This window comes from Saimiri boliviensis, chromosome 17 (genome assembly GCF_048565385.1).
Source record: "Saimiri boliviensis isolate mSaiBol1 chromosome 17, mSaiBol1.pri, whole genome shotgun sequence".
In the NCBI taxonomy this organism is placed as follows: domain Eukaryota; kingdom Metazoa; phylum Chordata; class Mammalia; order Primates; family Cebidae; genus Saimiri; species Saimiri boliviensis.
In genome coordinates, this window is record NC_133465.1 from 26792024 (window position 1) to 26813170 (window position 21147).

The 21147-nt window shown below is 41.4% G+C and overlaps 1 protein-coding gene across 1 annotated transcript in view; it reads left to right on the forward strand.

Annotated features, from left to right (window-relative positions):
• The first annotated feature begins 198 nt into the window (after positions 1-198).
• The window catches only part of MYO1D (myosin ID), a 363423-nt gene continuing 342474 nt past the window's right edge, over positions 199-21147 (forward strand). Inside the window, exon 1 of the mRNA XM_003933128.4 lies at positions 199-576. Coding sequence (XP_003933177.2) covers positions 482-576 — 95 coding nt within the window. The 5' untranslated portion in view covers positions 199-481. The remainder of the gene's footprint in view (positions 577-21147) is intronic.

Sequence of the window (21147 nt, forward strand, 5' to 3'; positions counted from 1 at the left end):
CCGCCGCCGCCACCGCCGCCGCCACCGCCGCCCTGCCCAGCGCGCGCCTCCGCCGCCCACCCGCGCGTGCGCGCCGCCCAGGTGAGGAGGCGGCGGCCTGCGCCACGGCGGGGGCGGGGGCGGGCTCCTCCGCGCGCCGGGCGGGGCGGAGCCGGGAGGCCCGGGCGGGGCTGGACTGGGCCGGAGGCGGGACCAGCCGCCGCCGTCTCCGTCTCGGTGTCCCGGCCCCTGCAGCGCCCGGCAGCCGCGGCGGGAGGAGCGGAAACTGCCGGGTGCGTCCCGTCCGGAGCCGCGCCGGCCGAGAAGGCGCCGAGGAGCAGCGGGGCGGCCTCCGTCCCGCCCGGACCCGCCGAGCGGCGCGCGCGCCCACTCCCCTCAGCCTCGCGGCGCAGCCTCGCCCCAGCCCCTCCCGAGCTCATCGCGGGCCCCTGAACGGCTCCGGCGGCCCGAGCGCGCCCACCTGAGCTGCAGAGCCGGCGCCATGGCGGAGCAGGAGAGCCTGGAGTTCGGCAAGGCGGACTTCGTGCTGATGGACACCGTCTCCATGCCCGAGTTCATGGCCAACCTCAGGCTCAGGTGAGGGCGGAGCGGCCCCGCGCAGGAGCGCGAGGCTGCGCTTTCCCAAGAGGGGGCGCCTCGGGGCGCGGCCGGATCCGGGGTGTCGGGGCGCCGGAGCTCCAGAGATGGAGAGCCGCGGGGCCGCGGTGTCTGGGGGTCCGCCGAGCTCTGCGGCTGCGCTTTCCCGAGCGCGGACGCCGCTGGGGTGCGGGGGGCGTGCCGAGCTCGAGGGCCGCGCTTCCCTGAGAGGGGAGTGAGTCGTGGGCGCTGTCCGGGGTGTGGGTGCAGCGGGTGTGCCGCGCGGGAGGGCGCGCTTCCCAGCGCCAGGTGAGGGAGGTGGGCGGGCCGGTGACCTCATGGAAACTGAAGGGAAATAACTTGAGCCAGAGTTGCGGTGGCCCTGAAGGCCCTAGGAGGACTAGAGGGCTATTTTGGAGAGAGGCTGGCGTCTCATCCCGGCTTTACACTTGCTGCTTTTCTTTCTTTCCTCGCCCTTCTTTTTTTCCTCTCCTGGCGTAGTTCCATCCTGTCACTGAGGATGCTATGGAGTGATCCCTGAGCTGTCTGTTCCGGGACACTGGCTATTTTTTTAGTTACTCTCTAAACGTAATTAGACACGTTTCCAGACATCGAAGAGACTGCTGTACTTGCCAGTGCCAAGATAAACTGTCTGAATTTGACAAGGCGTTCATGGTTTTGGTTTTTTTCAAGGAGTTATGGATGGAGCCCTTGTGTTACTGACATCCTTGAGAGTGCAGTCACAACTCAGCGCCCCAAAATGGGCTTCCAAGATGCGGATTTGTTTTAGGAAGCCCGTTACATGCGGTTATTTCACCCTTGATAGAGTAATATGTAAACAGTTTTAAAGTAGTTTAACTTAAACATTAGGGTAAGTAGAGTTTCAAAATAGCTGAGAGAGAGAGAGAGAGAGAGAGAGAGAGAGAGAGAGAGTGTGTGTGTGTGTGTGTGTGTGTGTGTGTTTCCCTGCAAGCTTTGGCTTCATTTCTTCTAAGGTTTATAACTAAACATCACTCCTTAAACTTACAAAGTGAAAATCATAATCTAGGCTTGGGTGCTTAATCCTACTTTCAGTATAAACTACCCTTGTCAGCAGGGGTCAATCAGGTTTTATTACATACCAGCATAATGATAGGATGTTACATTTCTGATCAAGGTTTGGATACACAGCTTTTATAGAAATCATCTCAAATATTAATCAAGATGACATACCTCTGTATCAACTATAATCAATACCCACTGTCATGGTGATTAAGAGTCAGACTGTTGAGATTCAAATTCTAGTTCTACTACATTCTTGTTGTGATCTTTGAGCAACTTAGCCTCTCTGTGCCTCAGTCTTCTTGTCTGTAGGACTGGGGTTGTCCTGAGGGTTAAACGAATTATTAATAATATGTATATGTGGCCGGGCGCGGTGGCTCAAGCCTGTAATCCCAGCACTTTGGGAAGCCGAGGCGGGTGGATCACGAGGTCAAGAGATCGAGACCATCCTGGTCAACATGGTGAAACCCCGTCTCTACTAAAAATACAAAAAATTAGCTGGGCATGGTGGTGCGTGCCTGTAATCCCAGCTACTCAGGAGGCTGAGGCAGGAGAATTGCCTGAACCCAGGAGGTGGAGGTTGCGGTGAGCCAAGATCATGCCATTGCACTCCAGCCTGGGTAACAAGAGCCAAACTCCGTCTCAAAAATAATAATAATAATAATAATAATAATAATAATATGTATATGTAACTTTAAAGATTAGTGCCTGGCAAATCCATATTAGCAAAACGGTTTAAATTTTCCCAAGCGCACATAAAGTAGATAAAGGGGTAAGTTATACAGCAATTTCATAGATTAAGGTTTTAAATTATTTAAGAGATTCTACTTCCCCCAGGAAATAAGTTATGTACTCTGAGAAATGGCTTTATAATTTTGTCACTTTCAGCTTATAATCATTTCAGTTTTTCAGACATTGGTACATTTATTATGCACATACTGTATATAAGACACTGTAGTAATAGTTGAATATGGAGCCATTCATTTTAACCTCCATCACCTCCAGCAAATACATGACCTTAGCCAGAGCTTTTGCAGAATTTTGAGAATTTGAGATTGAAGGCATAGAGTCTAACTGGGCTACATTAGTTTGTAGGACTACTCCTTAGATTTAACTCATGTGGAGCCGGGCGCGGTGGCTCAAGCCTGTAATCCCAGCACTTTGGGAGGCCGAGGCGGGTGGATCACAAGGTCAAGAGATCGAGACCAACCTGGTCAACATGGTGAAACCCCGTCTCTACTAAAAATACAAAAAATTAGCTGGGCATGGTGGCGCGTGCCTGTAATCCCAGCTACTCAGGAGGCTGAGGCAGGAGAATTGCCTGAACCCAGGAGGCGGAGGTTGCGGTGAGCCAAGATCGCGCCATTGCACTCCAGCCCGGGTAACAAGAGCGAAACTCCGTCTCAAAAAAAAAAAAAAAAAAAAAAAAAAGATTTAACTCGTGGTTTTTTTAAAAAAGTAAGTTGAGAGAGGAAACTTAGAATTTCTGCTTTTTAAAAAAGCATTAAATCTCTAAGTGTGAGGTTTGAATTTCAAGATAGATTACTAAGGTGAGCCTAACAACTCTTATCCGTACCAAAGAGAATACTGTGATTTATTTATTTATTTTTATTTTTTAGAGATGGAGTCTTGCCATGTTGACCAGGCTGGTCTTGAACTCCTGGCTTCAAGCAATCCTCCCATCTCAGCCTCCCAAAGCACTATATTTATAGGCATGAGCCACCACGCCCAGCCGAATGCTGCTATTTAATTCTACTGTGTGCAAGGTACTCTAGGAGATAAGGTAGGAAGATCCGAAGAACTACAAGATGTGCTGCTTACCTTTCAAAGGGGTGACATCTCAATGAAGACATGGAGAAAGGTGGAGTTTTTTTTATTGATTTAAAGAATGGTTCAAGGAAACATCAGGAGGCTGAGACAGGAGGATTGCTTGAGCTCAGGAGTTCAAAGCTGCTGTGAGTTATGATCACACCACTTTACTCCAGCCTGTGTAATGGAGCAAGACCCTGTCCCTTAGCAGAAAAAGAAGAAAGGAAAAGAAAGAGAAAGAGAGAGAAAGAAACAGAGATAGAGAGAGAGGAAGGCAGGCAGGCAAGAAAGAAAGGAAGAGAAAGAAAGGGAAAGAGAAAAAGAAAAAGGAAAGGAAAGGGAGGGGAGAAAAGAAAAAGGAAGAAAGGAAGTAGGGTGGGAGGGGAGGGAAGGAAGAAGGGAAGGAAGGAAAAGAGAGAGAAAGAGAAAGAAAAGAAAAGAAATGAGATAAGCCTTATAAAGCTTAGGTGATTATTTGCCAAGTAATTGTAGAAATTGTTCTGGAAGTTCAAAAGAGAGAGATTCCTTAGGCTGATTCCAAAACACCTTATAGAGGAAGAGAGAAGTTGAGCTGAGTTCCAAAGGATGGGTAGGATTCGTAAAGGTGGACACGTGGCTGGAGAGCATTCCAGGTGGATTAAGCAGCATGAGCAGGGGTTGGTGGCATGAAAGCTGACTCTGGGTGACAGTGGGCAAGTTAAGTTGTTTGGAGGGGAAGGGGTTGGTATTGTGGAGATGTGGAAGAATCAGCAGCTGTCTGCATGACCACTGTCTAATGCCCAGAATTTTAGGTCTACCTTTACACTCAATCTCTACGTCATTCAAGTTCGTGGGTGTACAGATGTATCTGTATTTGTATGTGTCTCATCTGTGTGTTCTTGATGACTCTGAGAATTGTCTGCGGTTTTCGTTGTACAGATCAATGACTTACTGACTTAGAGTAGTTGGTTCCCTGTAACCATAAACACAGTGCCAGCAAAGAGTAGCACCCTTACCCTCCTTTCAAGCTGTAAATTCTGACTCAGACAGAAAGCAGTCCTCTCTTTGCTTTCACTTTGCAGAAGGTGACCAGAAATCCACCACTGCATAATCCAGATGGTATTATGTGATGTTGAAGTGTTTTTGTCTCCTGGAATATCGGTGGTTGGGTACATATTTCTGATTGTGCATCGCTGAAATTGAGCGTGTTTGGTCCATTGGTGGAGATGGATGTGTGAGTGAAATTCCTATGTGTGCTTGTACCTCTCGTGACTCCTGCCCTCCCAAGCTGCAGTTTCTGCTCTTACTCCCAAGTATGGAATGTCCTGTCCTCTGCTTCCCACCTGGCTCTTCCACAAGGCCTACTTCCTTCCATTAAGGTGTGTAATAGACAGTCAAGTACTCAAGGCTGCAGGTGCTCCATGGGTCTGTGTTTTCTCAACAGCAGCACCTAGCATAATGCTGGGTACATAGTACATTCCTTTGTGATAACATTTTTTCATAGAGAGGAAAAAAAATATTTCTGTTACTTTTTTTTTTTTTAAGCTTATGTGGCATTATCCTTTTAGAACAGTCTTCATGTTTTGCTATTAATCTGGCCTTCTTTTTCCCTCTTGGAGCTAAAGCTTGATTTTTAGGCACCTGATGCAATTGGCGGAATTTTCTCCTACCATCATTACTTTTAAAAATGGACATAGATGTATGTCTGGATGGGGCAAAAGTAAGAGTGATGTGGATTAGTGTGAGTTCATATATCTGAGAAGAAGCTTCAGTTTATATTGCTTGCTTTAGAAGAAAACCTGCTTGTATTGTGAGAGCTGCCTTCTTTCCCTCCAAGAAGTCTCTTGGGGGATATTTCTTTTGCCAAAATATATCTATTTTGGTAGAGGTAGAGGTGGAGGTGGAGGTGGAGGTAGTTCCGCATTCCAATTTCCATTGATCTCTGCCCAGGAGTAAGACTCCTGTATGAGTCCTGCCTGTCTACATGGTCAGGAGCAGTTCCTGCCAACAACCCTAATGACCACTTGAAGCCCTGACCACAGCAACCCTGTCTTACCATGTTCTGCTTTCTTTGTAGCCACTTCCTTTTTTGGATATGGAGCTCATTGGTTCCTTTGCTCCTTGCTTGGGCCATTCCTATACACGAGTTCTTCCAGCATTAACATCAGCTTTGTACCCTCTCTCTGAGAGTCCTGCCAGGGCAAGCTACTTACATCTGCTCCTCCGGGTGTTCCTCCCTCCTCACACTCCTCGCTCTCAGCCATGTGCATGAAAGGAAGAATGCAGGCTACTGCTCAGGAGTGGACTTGAGCCTAGGACAGTGTCCTTGACAGAAATGCTTTCCTTTTCATAGGACAGTGAAACATATGTCAACCTTCCAGAGGTCCAGTTTCTTAACTTTATTTGTTATTGGTTCCTGTTTTGAGAATAAAGCATCTATTCAGCCTTATTATCTTGGCTTCTCAGAAATTTAAGTGTTCCCCCTCTCTTTTCTTACTAGGTTTTGTCTTCCGTGAAAGCCATCATCTGAAGCACCGTGCGTGCCAAAGCTCCATGCAACTCCTCGTTTTTAACCTAACACAGCACATCATTTGTACCTTTGCTTAGACCTGTGTTTTTCAACCTTGGCACTATTGACATTTTAGACTGGATAATGCTTTGTTGTAGGGGCTGTCCTGTGAGTTGTAGAATGTTTAGCAGCATCTCCGGCCTCTACTCACTAGATGTCAACAACTCCACTCCTTTTTCATTTTTCAGACATTGCCACAACTCCCTGGGGGAGGGGTGGGCGAGTGTATGGGTAGGTGTGTTTGTACAGACACACATGCAGTATTGCCCCTAGCTGAGAGCCACTGGCCATTGCCGTTTTCACTCCCTGGAATGTCCTTTCCTCATCTCTGCCCTCATTCCCTACCAGCTACACTCTTACTCATTCTTCAAGACCAGTTCTGAGAAATCTTTCCCAATCTCCCAAAACAGGTCAATGTCACATTCTCATGTCAAAGGCAGGTAGCCTGTTCAGAGGTAGATCCAGGTTTTCTGGTGCTTTGAAACTCATAGTGCTTTGGGGGCAACCACCTTTAAGAAAAAGAATGTAAATTATGAATGCAGAATTAGATGGAAGGCTTTGGAAGGGGAAGGTGCAAGTGAGTGGCTATGAAGCAAACCTACCTTTAGTCCTTTTGTGTTTTCTATTTTGCTACAGAATTTGACACCCCCATCGTGTTTAATACATCTTACAGTGAATTAACTCAAATGTTGGCTGATTGTTCTTCAACCAATGGAATTCTTTTTTTTTTTTAAGCATATAATCTCCTCAAAATATTGTACTTTAATAGAACTTGACTATGTGTTGAGGGCAGTGAGTTATAGATTAGAAGAAAGGCAGTAAACAGACACACACACACTCACCACACCACCCCTGTATCCTTTCTCTGTGGCTGTTTGGTCATTTGGAAAATTTGGTGGGACAAAGGGTTTCTCTTGCTTGCCAGGGGAAAAAAACCGATTCCCTGGGTGGTCTTCAAATAAATGTAAACCTGCAATTGGTTCAGGGCTCTAGTTAGAAACAGCTCTAGTTAGATTTATAGGAGAGGTGAATGGCACACTAGATCTTTTTGGCTTCCATGTGAAATTCTTTGGCAACTTCTTTTGAAGGCCTTTGGAAAAGGACAGTTTGCTCTCTGCCTGTTTTGTACATTGGCTTCATATTGGGACAAAAATGGGAATTTGGGTTTTGGAGCTGCCATTTGGAGTGAATCACCCTGCCGCCTGGTTTCCTTTCCTACTTTGTGACAGATTTCCAAGACTATTTTTATTCAGGGTCATTTCTTGACCCTGGAGACTTCTGCTGAATTAAGTTCCCAAATAGGGCCAGATGTGGGTAGAATCAAGCACTTAGAAGTTGCTACTGGTTCATTTCATTGCAGGTTCTGATGGGATCTACTTTTTTTCTTTTTTCTTTTTTAGCTAGTATCTCATTCTGTTACCCAGGCTGGAGTGCAATGGCACAATGATGGTTCACTGCAGCTGGACACTATCTCAAGGAGTGTCCCCGTTTAATGATAATTCTCTAGTTCCCATTTGTGGTGCTGCCGCTGGGACTGGTTTGGGTCATTGCATCATTGCCCAGACACTGCCAAGTTGGGGAACTTTACTGTTAGCGGTGGCTCCAACTCCACTGGGTAGATTATCTGTTCATGAGCCTCACTGCCACGGCCTGTGAAAATGCCAGCTATTTTCATAAATGGGGTCAGAGGATAACAGCATTTTAAAATATACATTGTATGTCTCTCCTTTATTGTTTATTAGATGCCTTGACTTAGATGACAGTTTTATTTCCTGTAGAAAGCAGGCTTCTTACAGTTCAACTACAATATAATTACTTGCTAGATTTCTTTGTTTTTGAGACAGGGACTGGCTCTGTCACCCAGGCTGGAGCGCAGTGGCACGGTCTTGGCTTACTGCAACCTCTGCCTCTTGGGTTCAAGCAATTCTTCTGCCTCAGCCTCCCTAGAGGCTGGGATTACAGGCACAAACCACCATGCCTGGCTAATTTTTATTTTTTTATTTTTTTGTATTTTTAGTAGAGAGGGGGTTTCGCTGTGTTAGTCAGGCTGGTCTCAAACTCCTGAGCTCAAGTGATCCACCAGCCTAGGCCTCCTAAAGTTCTGGGATTACAGGCATGAGCCACTGTGCCCAGCTCATGAATAGAACAGTGTTTTCCAAACTTTAGTTTTGAGCATTTATGGGAAAAAGAGAAGCAAAAGCATTCTTGCAATAGGGAATCATGGAAAGAGCACAAGCTCTGAGACTAAGTGACCAAGTTCAAATCTCAGCTTCACTTTTATTCCTATTAGCATAGGCTTCCCTAAGCCTTATTTCCTTATGTGTAAAATGATCACCTTTTAGGGTTATTGAGATGGAATCACATGTGCAGCAAGTGCCTGGTTAGTGCTTAATATATAATTCTCACTCAACTAATGCTAACTCTCCCTGAATCCTTCCCAAATGGCCTCACCTCCCTGTCCTGACCCCATAACTGCTAGAGAGCTAGATATTTTCATTTCTTCCTTGTCATTTCTTCCTTCCTCACAAAGACAAATGTGTTTGTTTTGATTTTCTTTGGGGGGCAAGGATGGAAGTTTCTAGAGGGGATCCAAGTTACCTATCAGAGAGTGCAAGAACACTAGAAATAGACAAATATGGAATTTAATCTTGTCTTTGTTTATTTACTACCACCTGTGTGACCTTGGACAAGTGACTTAGCTTCTTTGGGCCTCAGTTTTTTTCATCTTTAAAGATGATATGTTCTTGTGAAATTAAATTATAGCACATTTAAAATATGTGTGAAATACCTATGGTGGTGGCTGAAGCATAGTAGGTACTCAGTGGGTGACCCTCTGTCTCTGCTCCATTCCATGGTCCAGCCCTGCGGACCAAAATGCCCTTGCTATTTCCAGTTCACTCTGTAACTATTGCCCTATGCGTTCCCATAATCATGTTCCCTCCGGGTATCCCTATTTAATTTCTGGAAGTTGTTTTAAACTTTTTGGAAAATAAAATCTATTCATATTTGAGAGATTTCTAAAATATCTTATTCTGCTTGTCACTGTTCTCAGCCTCCGTGAAGGTTGGTGACATTTAGACACTATATTGCCAGGTGATGGACTTTAAGACTAGAATTGTCTTTTTAAAAAATCTATAACTAATTTCCTCATTCATCTATATGATGAATGTCTACTATGTTATCTACCCTCTCTGTGTTTCATATAATATCCTGGTATTAAAGCTAGTAAGTACTTGAATTCTTACAGTGTGCTTAGTGCTGGGTTGGATACTTTGGTAGGGGTTACTCTTAACAAAATTACTCTTTGAGGGATAGCTTAAATTGGGAGTAACAGATACCTTAATAAATGGATCAATATAAAGTGAAATATGATTGAGCCCAAATGAATAGCACAGACTTTTAAGGGCTTCCTACAGAGAAGGAATCAATATATCATATTTTTAGAAAAGAGAACTGATGACAATGTAATTAAGAGCTGTATATATGTATGTACTATATTATGAGGGAATTCAGAAAAAGAAAAAAATGGCGTTGTGAGTAGGTAAAAATGTTCTATGGAAGAGGTAGAATGTCAGTGGACCCTTGCTTAAGTGGAGATATTGTTTCAGTTGGAAACAGCCCTTCCTCCCTCTGCCCTATGGCCTGAGCCATCCTGGCCTTCTTTTCTTCTCTCTCCACTCACTTTAAGCATGCGTGGGCTAGCTGTGCTGCTAGCCAACTTTCATTGCTCAAAAATATTTTCCCCCACATTGTCTGCACTTCTTTCATTCCTGTCTTATGCTGCCCCAAATTCTCCCAACTAGAGATTGAGTTCGGTTGATAAGAGTCCTCTTAGAAAGTCAGTTACTTCTAATACAGCACAAGCACATTAGTATAAATCTGCTCAGTCCAGTTAATTTCTTTCTCATGCCTCAGTGGCATCAGTTAGAATGAGGAACAGAGAATTTCATTTTTGAAAAATAATTTTACAGCATTGTACTGTTCAGAGATACAGCGGATCTGGGATAGAGAACTGAACCCTTGTGGAAAAGGATGGGCAGCATATAGTATGAGGTTAGTGCATTCCTGGGGAGGCAGGTCCTGATGACAGAGCGGGGAAAGTACCTGACAAAAACTGCCTAATTAAAAATTGTATCTATGGTTTATCTTTGGGTCTAGAAGAGGAAGAGAAAAATTTTTTTCTTTTTTCTTTTTTTTTTTTTTTCAGCTGATGCTCTATTACAGAACTTCCAAGATTCAGCACCCAGCATATGTGATGAATACTGTGGCCATGAAATTTGGGTTAAAGGGATATTAGTGAAGAGCCAGGTGCAATGACCTCTGCCTGTGGTCCCAGCTACTTGGGAGGCTAAGACAGGAGGATTGCTCAAGCCCAGGGGTTGGACACTATGATCATGCCTGTGAATAGTCACCACACTCCAGCCTGGGCAATATAGTGATACCTTGTCTATAAAAAAAAATGAAGAATAAAAAGGGAGACACTAGTGAGACAGACTATGATTCTAATCATGGCTTTCAACATTTCTTTTTGAAACAGAATGGTCTGCTTTTGGAAAGTAGATCATTTTTTAAGAGAAGTCTTCCAGTAAGTGACTTCAGTTGATGAAGAAGGGAATCAAGAACATCTGCTAGTTTTTCTTGATACTTTGCCCACCTTCCAGGCTCCTCATTGTCCTAGCCTCATTCCTGAAGATATCCCAGTTTGTATTCCAGGCACAGCTGCTCACATGGGACTAGTTACAATCTTCCCACAATGGGATTGCCTTCATTTCCCCACATTTCTGCTCCTTGATACACAGTATAGAAATGGATTTCACTTTAGTGAGATCAAAGCATTAACTGTAGTAAAGCTATTTTGCTTTAATAAAAAAGATTGTTTACTACTGAACATAGATTTTTCAGAAAAAGCCACAGGCCAGTTCAGGTTTCTAAAAGAACCTCCTGGAATAGATGGATAAACACACCAAGGAGCAAACACAGCTTTCCTTTTACTACTCATCTCCATATATCTCTCACAGTTTTATTGCTAAGTCTTGGGGGGAAAGCCCATTAACACTTACTGTATATTCACAAGGTTCACATATGCAGTAGAAGCAAAGGAATTTGTCAAAAAAATGGTTTCATCTAAAACAATGAAGCAAACACTAAGAGAAACTGAAACAATTTTTTTTTTTTTTTTTTGCCTCTGGCCACAAAGTCGGCTTTGAGTAACTTGTACAATAGAGGATCATCCGTAGCAATGCTGGGTGATCCCAAATGGTTCTATCTCAGACCATTGCTTTGTGTCCAATATAAAGTCAAGATAAATTTTATAGTTTATTAAAACAAAGTCAAACCCCATAAAAAAAACCCAACAACTTATGTATTTTGGATAAACCCCATCATTGGTCATATTTCAGCTTTGGGTTTTACAGATATTTAGGTCATTTTAAGTTTATGATAAGAATAGTCCTTGATATTGAGAGTGAGTTAACCTGATTCTGCCATCTTATCCCATGTTCTTTCTGATTAAGACAAAAACCTACAAACAATTTTAAAAATCTCTAGAATAGCTTAAATGTCAATGAGTACAACTATTTTTTTTATTGCATTCAACCTTTCCTATCAGTTTATGTTCTACCTCTACACTCAAAGTTATTTTTTTTTTTAATTTATTATACTTTAAGTTCTGGGGTACATGTGCGGAACATGCAGGTTTGTTACATAGGTATACACGTGCCATGGTGGTTTGCTGCATCCATCACCCCATCATCTACAGTAGGTATTTCTCCTAATGCTATCCCTCCCCTAACTCCCACCCCTTGCTACCCCTTCCCTAGCCCCCCCTACGTCCAGAGTTCTAAGGGTAAGACAAAGTCCTGTCTCCCAAGGCTTATTTCCAGGCATTAAGGACAAAATATTTTCACCTCCATCACTGAATAAATAGATAAATGCATAGTACTTCTGCATTTTTTATTCTTGGCTGAACTGTGCATTTACTATATTTTATGTATGCTTTTTAATGTATTCTATTGTATGTATTTATATAATCTGATTTTTCTGTAGCAACCCCAGTCTTTGGTAATACAGGAAAAATGAAATTACCATTACTCTTGGAAAAACAACTGCTAAAATAGATTTTGGGTGTTTGTGAGATGGTAGACATTTCTCTCACTTTTTTCTTTTTTAATTTGTAGAATGCAACACATGTGAAGCTTGATACCATACAGAAAAGGGGGACACATTAGTGGCACTGTAATCTTGAGCAGTCTCACGTTGTTGTTTTCCTTAGCCAGTTAACTAGATTTTACCATACTCCCAAAGTTTTCACAGCATTGTGATGCCTTTATATAGCTTTGTGTCATTTGTTGAGTGTTTCTGAGGGACATGCTTTTACACAGCAAATCCAGGGACTAAGCTTGTTTAGACTGGTGCTTTTTAAAGAATCTGTAGGTCAGGCACAGTGACTCATACCTGTAATCCCAGCACTTTGGGAAGCCAAGGTGGGCAGATCACCTGAGGTCGGGAGTTCGAGATCAGCCTGACCAACATGAAGAAACCCCTTCTCTACTAAAAACACAAAATTAGTTGGCCATGGTGGCGCATGCCTGTAATCCCAGCTACTCGGGAAGCTGAGGCAGGAGAATCACTTGAACTCAGGAGGCAGAGGTTGCAGTGAGCCAAGATTGTGCCATTGCCTGGACAACAAAATTGAAACTCTGTCTCAAAAAAAAAAAAAAAAAAAAAAAAAAGTGTATTCTGTGGTGTCTTGGGTCATGGAGGTGCCTGAGGAGCAGTCTTGGATTTCAGGTAGAAGTGGGGTAGGGCTTCAGGCCCCGGCATTCTAGTGCTTTCATCAGAGCAGCTCTGCTCATTCATAGTGGGGTTCCAAGGAATATGTCATTTGGGAAAAAATACTATCACATTGGAAAAACAGCTTGCAAACAAATGTTGTAGATGATTTTTTTCCAGAAGGCTTTTATCCTTGCAAACACCAAAAAAAAAAAAAAAAGAAGAAGAAAGAAATATTTGTAACCAAAACTACTTTAAAAGTAGCAGTATAGTATAAGATAATGAGCAAAGGAAAGGAAATATTTCACTTACTCAAAGTTAAACTATGGCTACTTTCTATGGTACAGCTTAAAAAACTTAACTTTAGTTCTCTGAGCCTTTAATGGCTCAGTCTTAACATGAGACTGATTCCTACACTGCAAGGTTATTACATCAAATGAGATAATAGCTGGGTTGTTTATTGTTCTTTACATATGGAGGGCACTCAGGTATTCGTGCTTTCTCATTTTTGCTTCCTTAAGCAGAATATAAAGAATGTGATTTAATTCTTAATGACTTAGATCATCATGACTGTAGTTATAAAGTTGTTCTCATGTCCTTGGTATTTATTGTCATATTTGTAATGTTTTGCTTCACACTAAGTTGATCTAAACAAACTTTTAAAAATGGATGTTTCAGTTTCTGTCTTTGTTTTCAGTGTGCCTCCCCATGAATTCCCTTTACCCTCTTAATTTACAAACCTTAACTGCTCTGGGTCTTGGCTCTGGGTTTTGGCTGTCCCCTGAGCTCATTAGAAGGGTGTATAAAAAAGGAGGAGTTAATATGTTCTAATGAAGACTGAGGGGATGTTATCTTGGGTGTATCAATTGTAGGGCAAGAGTTTTAAGATGTCTGTTTTTTATCTTCTCTGCTGAGAGGTATTTATTGCTTTGCTTTGTTTGGCTGAAAAGGCAAGTAGGCTGAGCTGAGTTCTGAGTAGGTAAGGTGCTACTCTAAAATATATTACTGCCCTTGGTATTTGAGTTATTTGTGTGGTTGAACAAACCAAAACATGATGAGTGGATTTTTCCACACTGTATGCAATTTATGACTGCTTGTTGACTTGTGGTAGGCAGCTGCTATTGGCAGAATCTGTTACTGTTTGCATCTCTACCTCTCAGGTTTCTATTTTATCTGAAACTCTTACTGAAAAGAAACCTCTTCCTCAACTTCTTGATTCATCCTAGGCCGGGGTTCCCAAATTCAGCTTTGTATCAGGAACACCCAGCTTTTAAAATACACGGATTCCCTGGACTCTGTCTCCTAGAGAAGGTGATTTATTAAGCCTCCTTAAGGCCCAGGTGAACCTCATATGCAGCCAGGCTAAGAGCCACTGTCCTAGGCAAATGGGTTTTCACTGCACAGGTGTGTTCTGTTGAAACTAAATGGGCTATAATTGTAATGTGAGCTGACTGACATATTAACCAATGTACTACAACTTATTCTGTTTTAGTTATTAAATCATCTTAAATTATTTGATAATCACACTTTATTCTTTATCCTTACAACAAGTTTTCTATTTTTTCACCCTATGGCTATGATTGTCCAATTTTAGCATGCTATATATGTATTTTTGTGTCCAGTTTCTCCATACAAAAATATATAATCCCACTCTCCTTGATATATTTCCTTTACAATCTTTCATATACATATAAAAATGTACATATTCAAAAATTTTGGAAACTTCCTGCCAACATATAGTGTTGTAAACTGTTTTCTGATATAACATAGTATCTTAAATGTTTTTCCAGGCCATTAAGTTGCCTTTGAGAGTATGATGGTAACCATGTTGTCTTCATTCATTTTTTTTTTTTTTTGTCACATTCGTGAATTGGATGTGGATTTGTTAATTACTTTCTACACATTTTGTCTACTAAGAATAAACATGAATACAGCCCAGAATACAACCAAAAGTGCTTCCTCTACACAGTTTTACAAGCTAATGTAGACAGAATAGGATTTATCCAGAAAAGAATGCTCAATATGATGAGGGTACTTGAAACCATATCATTTAAGGAATTACTGAACTTAAAAATAGTACATGAACACCAACCTGAAATACTTGAATATGAATTGATCTCCGTAGTATAACAGAGTTGTTTCTTGCAGTAGGTAGCCCAAGGGCAGTGCTTTTTTGATTTGAAATAAGTGAATCTTGATAATGACTAATGGCCTACAACGATTTGTGGGGGATTTACTTTTCTTGATTTTATGCTTCAAGCCAGAGAAATTCTGAGCCGTGAATTCTCTGATGAAGTCTCTTGAGTCATAGGATTTTAATGCCAGAAAGGAACCTTGAGATGCATGAAGTTAGAAACACAGAAAGTCAGGACTTTTTATACTAGTCTAGTGGCACATTTACTGTGGGCTAAAAATCTCCTGTCTCCTAGCTTCCTGTTTATTCTGTTTTTGCCCTATTCCTAGATCTGTTGCTTTGCAATCAAGTAGCAACTCCTCACTTTCCTTTATTATTCTCACTTAAAAGACCTGAATAAGTTGAAACAATGGAAAAGTTAACAATGTAAATAATAAGTAAATCTCTAGTTCTCTATTGAAGGGCAACAATTTAACAATACAAATACAAAATAACATTGTTGTGAGTGTGAGAAAGATGGAGGTCTTAGCAGTCTATGTTATGTGTCACCATTGACTTCGGCTATGTCAGGAAATACGGGAACTTGGAAGTTCCCTAGCTCATCCTGCCTCTCCTGGAGGGGTGTGTGGTTGCTGGCTTCACTCTGTCTGTCAGAATGCTGTTGGGGTCAGCTAAAAAGAAAACCTGACCAAACTGGCTTAAACAGAAAAGAAATACATTCTCTCACACAACAAGAAGGCTAATGATAAGAGAGGCTCTGGCCAGTCCGTAAGGACTCTGCCTCCACTTGTCTGTGATTCCACTGGCCCCGCCCTTCTTGTTGTGCTGGTTTCATCCTCAGGCTGGTGGAATGTCGTTGCAACAGTTCGGTGCATCCCACTCAGGCACAGTAATGTCCAGAGGAAGGAAAGTGAGCTAGCTGCTGGTATTGTGCCCCTTGCTTAGGAAGCCCTCCAGAAGACTTCCATACATGTCTCACTAGTTAGCACTTAGTCACATACCCATTATTAAACCTGTCACTGGTAAGAGGAATGTGATTATCATGATGGAATAGTCAGGTACTGATGATAGATTTCACATTTCCTGCAGTACGTGGCTATAGGGAAGGGAGTGGATACCTGAACAAAGTCAAGTTTTTGTTTTTTGTTTTTTGTTTTTTTTTAGGAAAAAAGGAATTTTAGGGCAGAATAGAATATTGAATAGGCAACCAAAAGTGCTTCCTCTACACAGTTTTACAAGCTAATGTAGACAGAATAGGATTTATCCAGAAAAGAATGCTCAGTATGATGAGGGTACTTGAAACCATATCATTTAAGGAATGACTGAATGTGAAAGACAGTACGTGAACACCAACCTGAAATACTTGAATGTGAATTGATTGTTTTTATTCGGGGAGCCCCCAAAAGAATTCATGCCAGTGGGCAAAGTAAAGAGAGTAGTTGTTATCTTTCTGCTCTTTTTCTTCCTCCTCTTCTCTTCTTCCTGAAGAATTTGGTCCTAAAGCCATTGGGTTGGGGCACAGCAAGGTAGGCATCCATCTGAGGGGAAGGGGAGCCACCGGGGCCCAGATTAGAGTTTGGAGCCAAGTTGAGTAAAGAGGGGGCCAGTGCATGAGAACCTGAGTATGGAGAAAGAGCATCATACTGGCATGGTCTTGGTGACAGCAGTGAGAGATAAGTAATAAACAGGGAGACTGACAAATAAGTAAATATCTTAAGGATAATGGAGACAGGTTTCTCATGGTCATAAAAGAGAGCTCCAAATATGGAAGGGGGAAAAGCACAATGAACCCTTTGTAGTAGATTGCAATCAGAAGTTTTCAATATACAGCTAGACAGAGGAGTAAAAATAGATGTGATTATGTATCCACTTATATCCATACATTATATAGTCCCCTTCTTTGTCCACCTGATGTCCTGAGAGCAGTGATCTCTTAATAGCAATGGTCACACCTAGTACGATCCTCCACTAAAAGAAATCAGGGCTCTGTGGAGAAATGGGTAATTCCAGGATTGTGGCCAAGTAAATATTAATACAAGGTGAGCTGGGGGCATCTTGTGTCAGAAAGCAAGGAAGTGCTCAAGGAAATGATGAAAAATGTAAAAACAGGTTTAGAAAGCAGCTTTGAGCACCCAGTAGCTAAATCTGGGTCAGTTTGATCATCAAAATGAAATTGAAAACCATGAGTCAATACTTATATACACTAATAAATAACTTTTAAAGTCTGATGAGAAATGGGATATTTAATTAGTATCTCCTTACAAAATGTTCAATTAATATCAAGGAAAAAACATTTATTATTACATTGGAGAAGCCTGACAGATGCTATCTTAATGAAGTGATCAAAATGAACAATATCAGAAATGGGACAAATCAGAATCATGTACCATGTGATCAGATCCAATGAGAAAAACACAGCATCACTTCCTCTATGACATTCCTGCTAAAAATGCATAACCTGTATCTAATCAGAGGAAACATCTAGCAAATTCAAATTGAAAGCCAGTCTTTAAAATATCTAGCCTGTAACCTTCAAAAATGTTAAATTTCAAGAAAGACTAAGGAAGTATTCCAGAAGCAATGAGAATAACAAGATATAACAACTAAAGGCGAAGCATGATGCTGAACTGTATCCTTTTGCTATAAGGGACATTTATTGGGACATTTGGTAGAATTTGAATGAGGTTCAAGAATTAAATCTGAGCAGTATATCACATGTTAATCTCCTGATATTAATAGTTGTATTATGGAACTTCTAGTCATCAAATGGTTCCCAAAGAAAGTAATGAGTTTCAGGTCATGTGAACTTATTGAAACTGGAGTTAAAAGTTCACTCATTAAGTTCTTGTAAAGAGATTTTGTGCATCTGGAATATTGGTCTACATGGCCTCTGCAGTTCTAAATTCTAAGATTCCAATAGTCTAAATGCATATTTTAAAGTAAGAGTTGAAAATATTAAATAATATGCCTTCAGTTATTACAAATTAACAATTGCCAAATTAACAAACTACCAATCAACAGGTATTACTTAAAGATTTTTGCTAGAAACTATGTATACTAAGGACTACATATAATTCATTCCAAGAATAATGATGTAATTGGAAATAAATGGAATGAAAAGATATGTAACCCCTGAAAGTAGCATATAATAAATGCCTGATGATTAGTACCAATATTCTATAGTTCACATGTAGAGGAAATTTCTGAGGAGTCTGAGCTTTGGTTGTTAAGGAAGGCCTTTATTGAGTAAAAGATTGGGCTGAATTCGGGAATGTGAATAAGGCTTAGGTATGCCTGAAGTAAGAATGGCAAGGGAGAGCATTCCATGCAGGGTGCCTCTGGGAATGGTTGTGATGTGTTCAAGGACAGTGAGACCAGTCTGACAGGGTTGGAGGATTCTTAAAGGATTAGTTCTGCCTTAAATCTAGCTTCCATAAAATGGAAAATGGGAAGGAAACTAATTATTGGAACAGCTTCTAGGCATCATCAGGTGCAGTGTTAGGTGGCTTTCACTCATTAATCTACTATCTATTCAGCCTTACAAGATAAGTGTTATACCGGTGTGAAACACGTGTTTACAGGAGAGAAGATGGCTTTGTCAGAGTCACATAACTAATTAAGAAGCAGTTTGAATTTGAAGCCAGACTGACATGACTTCAAGGTGCTTGACCCTTCTGCTACCCCTGCCTCTTACAGATGGAAAGGCATAGAGAGCTATGACACAGACTTGGGGAGGAGGGGATGACTATATGGGTAGAATATTGAGAAGAATATAGGGAAAAGGGGGATGTTTCCTAGTACTTCTCATGTTGAGATTGAGGTGCTCATAGAACATGCGTATGAGATTTAGATGATCAAAAATAAGCATAAAGTATGAGAAAAGGGCCAAGGATTGAATGCTGAAAGAGATCTATATTTAAGGGACAGTCAGAATAATAAAGACCCCAGGAGGAGTCTGAAGAGGAGTGTCCATGGAGGTTGGAACAAAACAGAAAAGTGTAGCATCACAGAAGTCAAGAGAAGAAGAGAGGGGTCAGCAAAGTTGCACACTTGAGAAAGGCCAAGGAAGATAAAAATGAAGAGGCTTCCATTAAGTACAGCATCTGGCAGGGCATGGATGACTTTCATTAGGGGGTCTCAGTGGCAGGCTAGAGGCAGAAAACAGTCTGTAGTGGGTTAAACAGTGAGCATGGGTGAAGAACTGGAGACTGAGTATGTTGTGTGTCAAGAAGTATGTTGTGAAGGGAAGGAGAGAAGACCACAGCTACAGGTTTTTGTTTTCATTTTGTTTTGTTTTGTTTGCTACTTTTTAAGCTTATATAGTTGAGTGTGAATATGTAATGATGGGAAGGAGGCAGTAGAGAGAGAAAGACATTTGAGAGGAGAGAGAAACTTATGCAAAGGGTGAGATATCTGAGGAGATGTGAAGCACTGGAATCCGGAGCAGCAGACATGAAGAGTATGAAGGCTTCTATGCTTTTTGCCGAAATTGTCCGTATCTCTCCCGCATATATGAGAAGTCTTTGTATTCCAAGGCAGGCTGGTCTCACTGACCACAGGATAGCTGCTGTGTGGTCTATATCATTCAAAAAAAAAAATCATCCAAGAATAGCATCTGCATGCACATTCTGAATGATGGCAACTCAGATACGTTTTGTTTAAAGCCACTCAATTCGGTACTGTCAGTATAATGCTGTCATTCCAAAATGCCTTTCTTAAAAGTGAGAGTAAAAGGAGAACAAGTAAATAAGGATGAATATATACTCTCAGCCAATGAAAGCATAGCATGGATCCATGAGTTAGTGCCTCAGACAGCCTCATCCAAAGAGCTCAGTGCTGTGCATTCCACAGACAAGTATGTTTCACGTGTATTGTTTACTCTGTCGTGACCTCTTTTTCTCCATTTATTTTGGGTTCTAAAGACCTATTCTGATCTGTAATAGCTGCCAATGATTTTTTTAAGTGAATAAATGATATTAGGCATGCAAGAAATACTACTAGACCTGCAGCTTCTGCAGTGTAGAAATAAAAGGACAGTATTATGTTAGATGTTAGATGTTAAAATGCAATAGGAGTAGGAGTCAAAACCTGAGAAAAACACAAGTGTCCATCAACAGTGGGATGGAAAAATAAATTGTATTCATACAATAGAATGCTAGATCACAACAAAAGTGAATGAATTACAGCTACATGCATCAGCATGAATTAATGTCACAATCATAACATTGAGCAAAAGAAGCCAGACACAAAACAATACCTACTTTATGCTTCCGTTTATATAGAATTCAAAAACAAGCAACACTAATCTATGGTGTAAGAAGTCAGGATAATGGTTATTTTTGGAGAAGAGGGAGGGGACAGTAATTAGGAGGAGACTAAAGAAGGGTATCTGGGAGTGCCAGGAACAATCTTGACACAGGCAGTGGTTACATATATTAATGATGTGTATATTCTTATCTATGTATGTTATACTTCATTAAAAATGTGTTTTTTTAAAAGGCCACAGGGAGCCCCCAAGGAAATCATTGAGAAAACAGTACAAAGATCAGCAAGCAGTTGAGGGTTTATAGCAATCCTTTGACCTTATACATGGCATCATAAACCTAATTGCAGCCAATGGGGATGAACCAACAATTTTATATTAGTTGAAGGTGTGTCATGACTTCCGTGGATTTGCAGAGACTGCAAGAGTAACTGCCAAATATGGGATGTATGTGTGAGTGTGTGTCAGTGAAGCTGCATTCACACATGTAATGTATACATTGGTATATTATATGTTGGCATCTTCATAGGGACCACAGAACAGCTACTCAATAAAGTGTGCAGATTTAGCCAGTGCCCTTATTCCAGGAGACTCAACTTCCCACTCTCTACTTTCAACTCATGTATTCTGTAGCTATAGTTACGGACTTTATTGTGCCTATTCAATCTTTACCCTGTGTTCATTACTTCTCAAATCACTTTTTAATTTTATTTTGAGTCTCAGATGCCTTTCAAGAATTGCACATTTATGGGATGTTTTTACTCCTAGACTGTGTTAACCTGGCTCAGTTGGTCTGTGTACAGGGAGTACAAACTAATTCTGATGTTAGTTTGTCAAACAAAATTAAATCTGTCCCCACTGCATAAAGTATATAGTGTATCCTAAATGAAGCAAGAATTATTTCTTATTTGTTGTTTGCCTTTGGCTTCACCCATGATTTCTTCCTTTAGCACAGAAAAAAACTGAAGTTGATTCCTTTGGATGTGCAAGCTTCTCACATTCAGG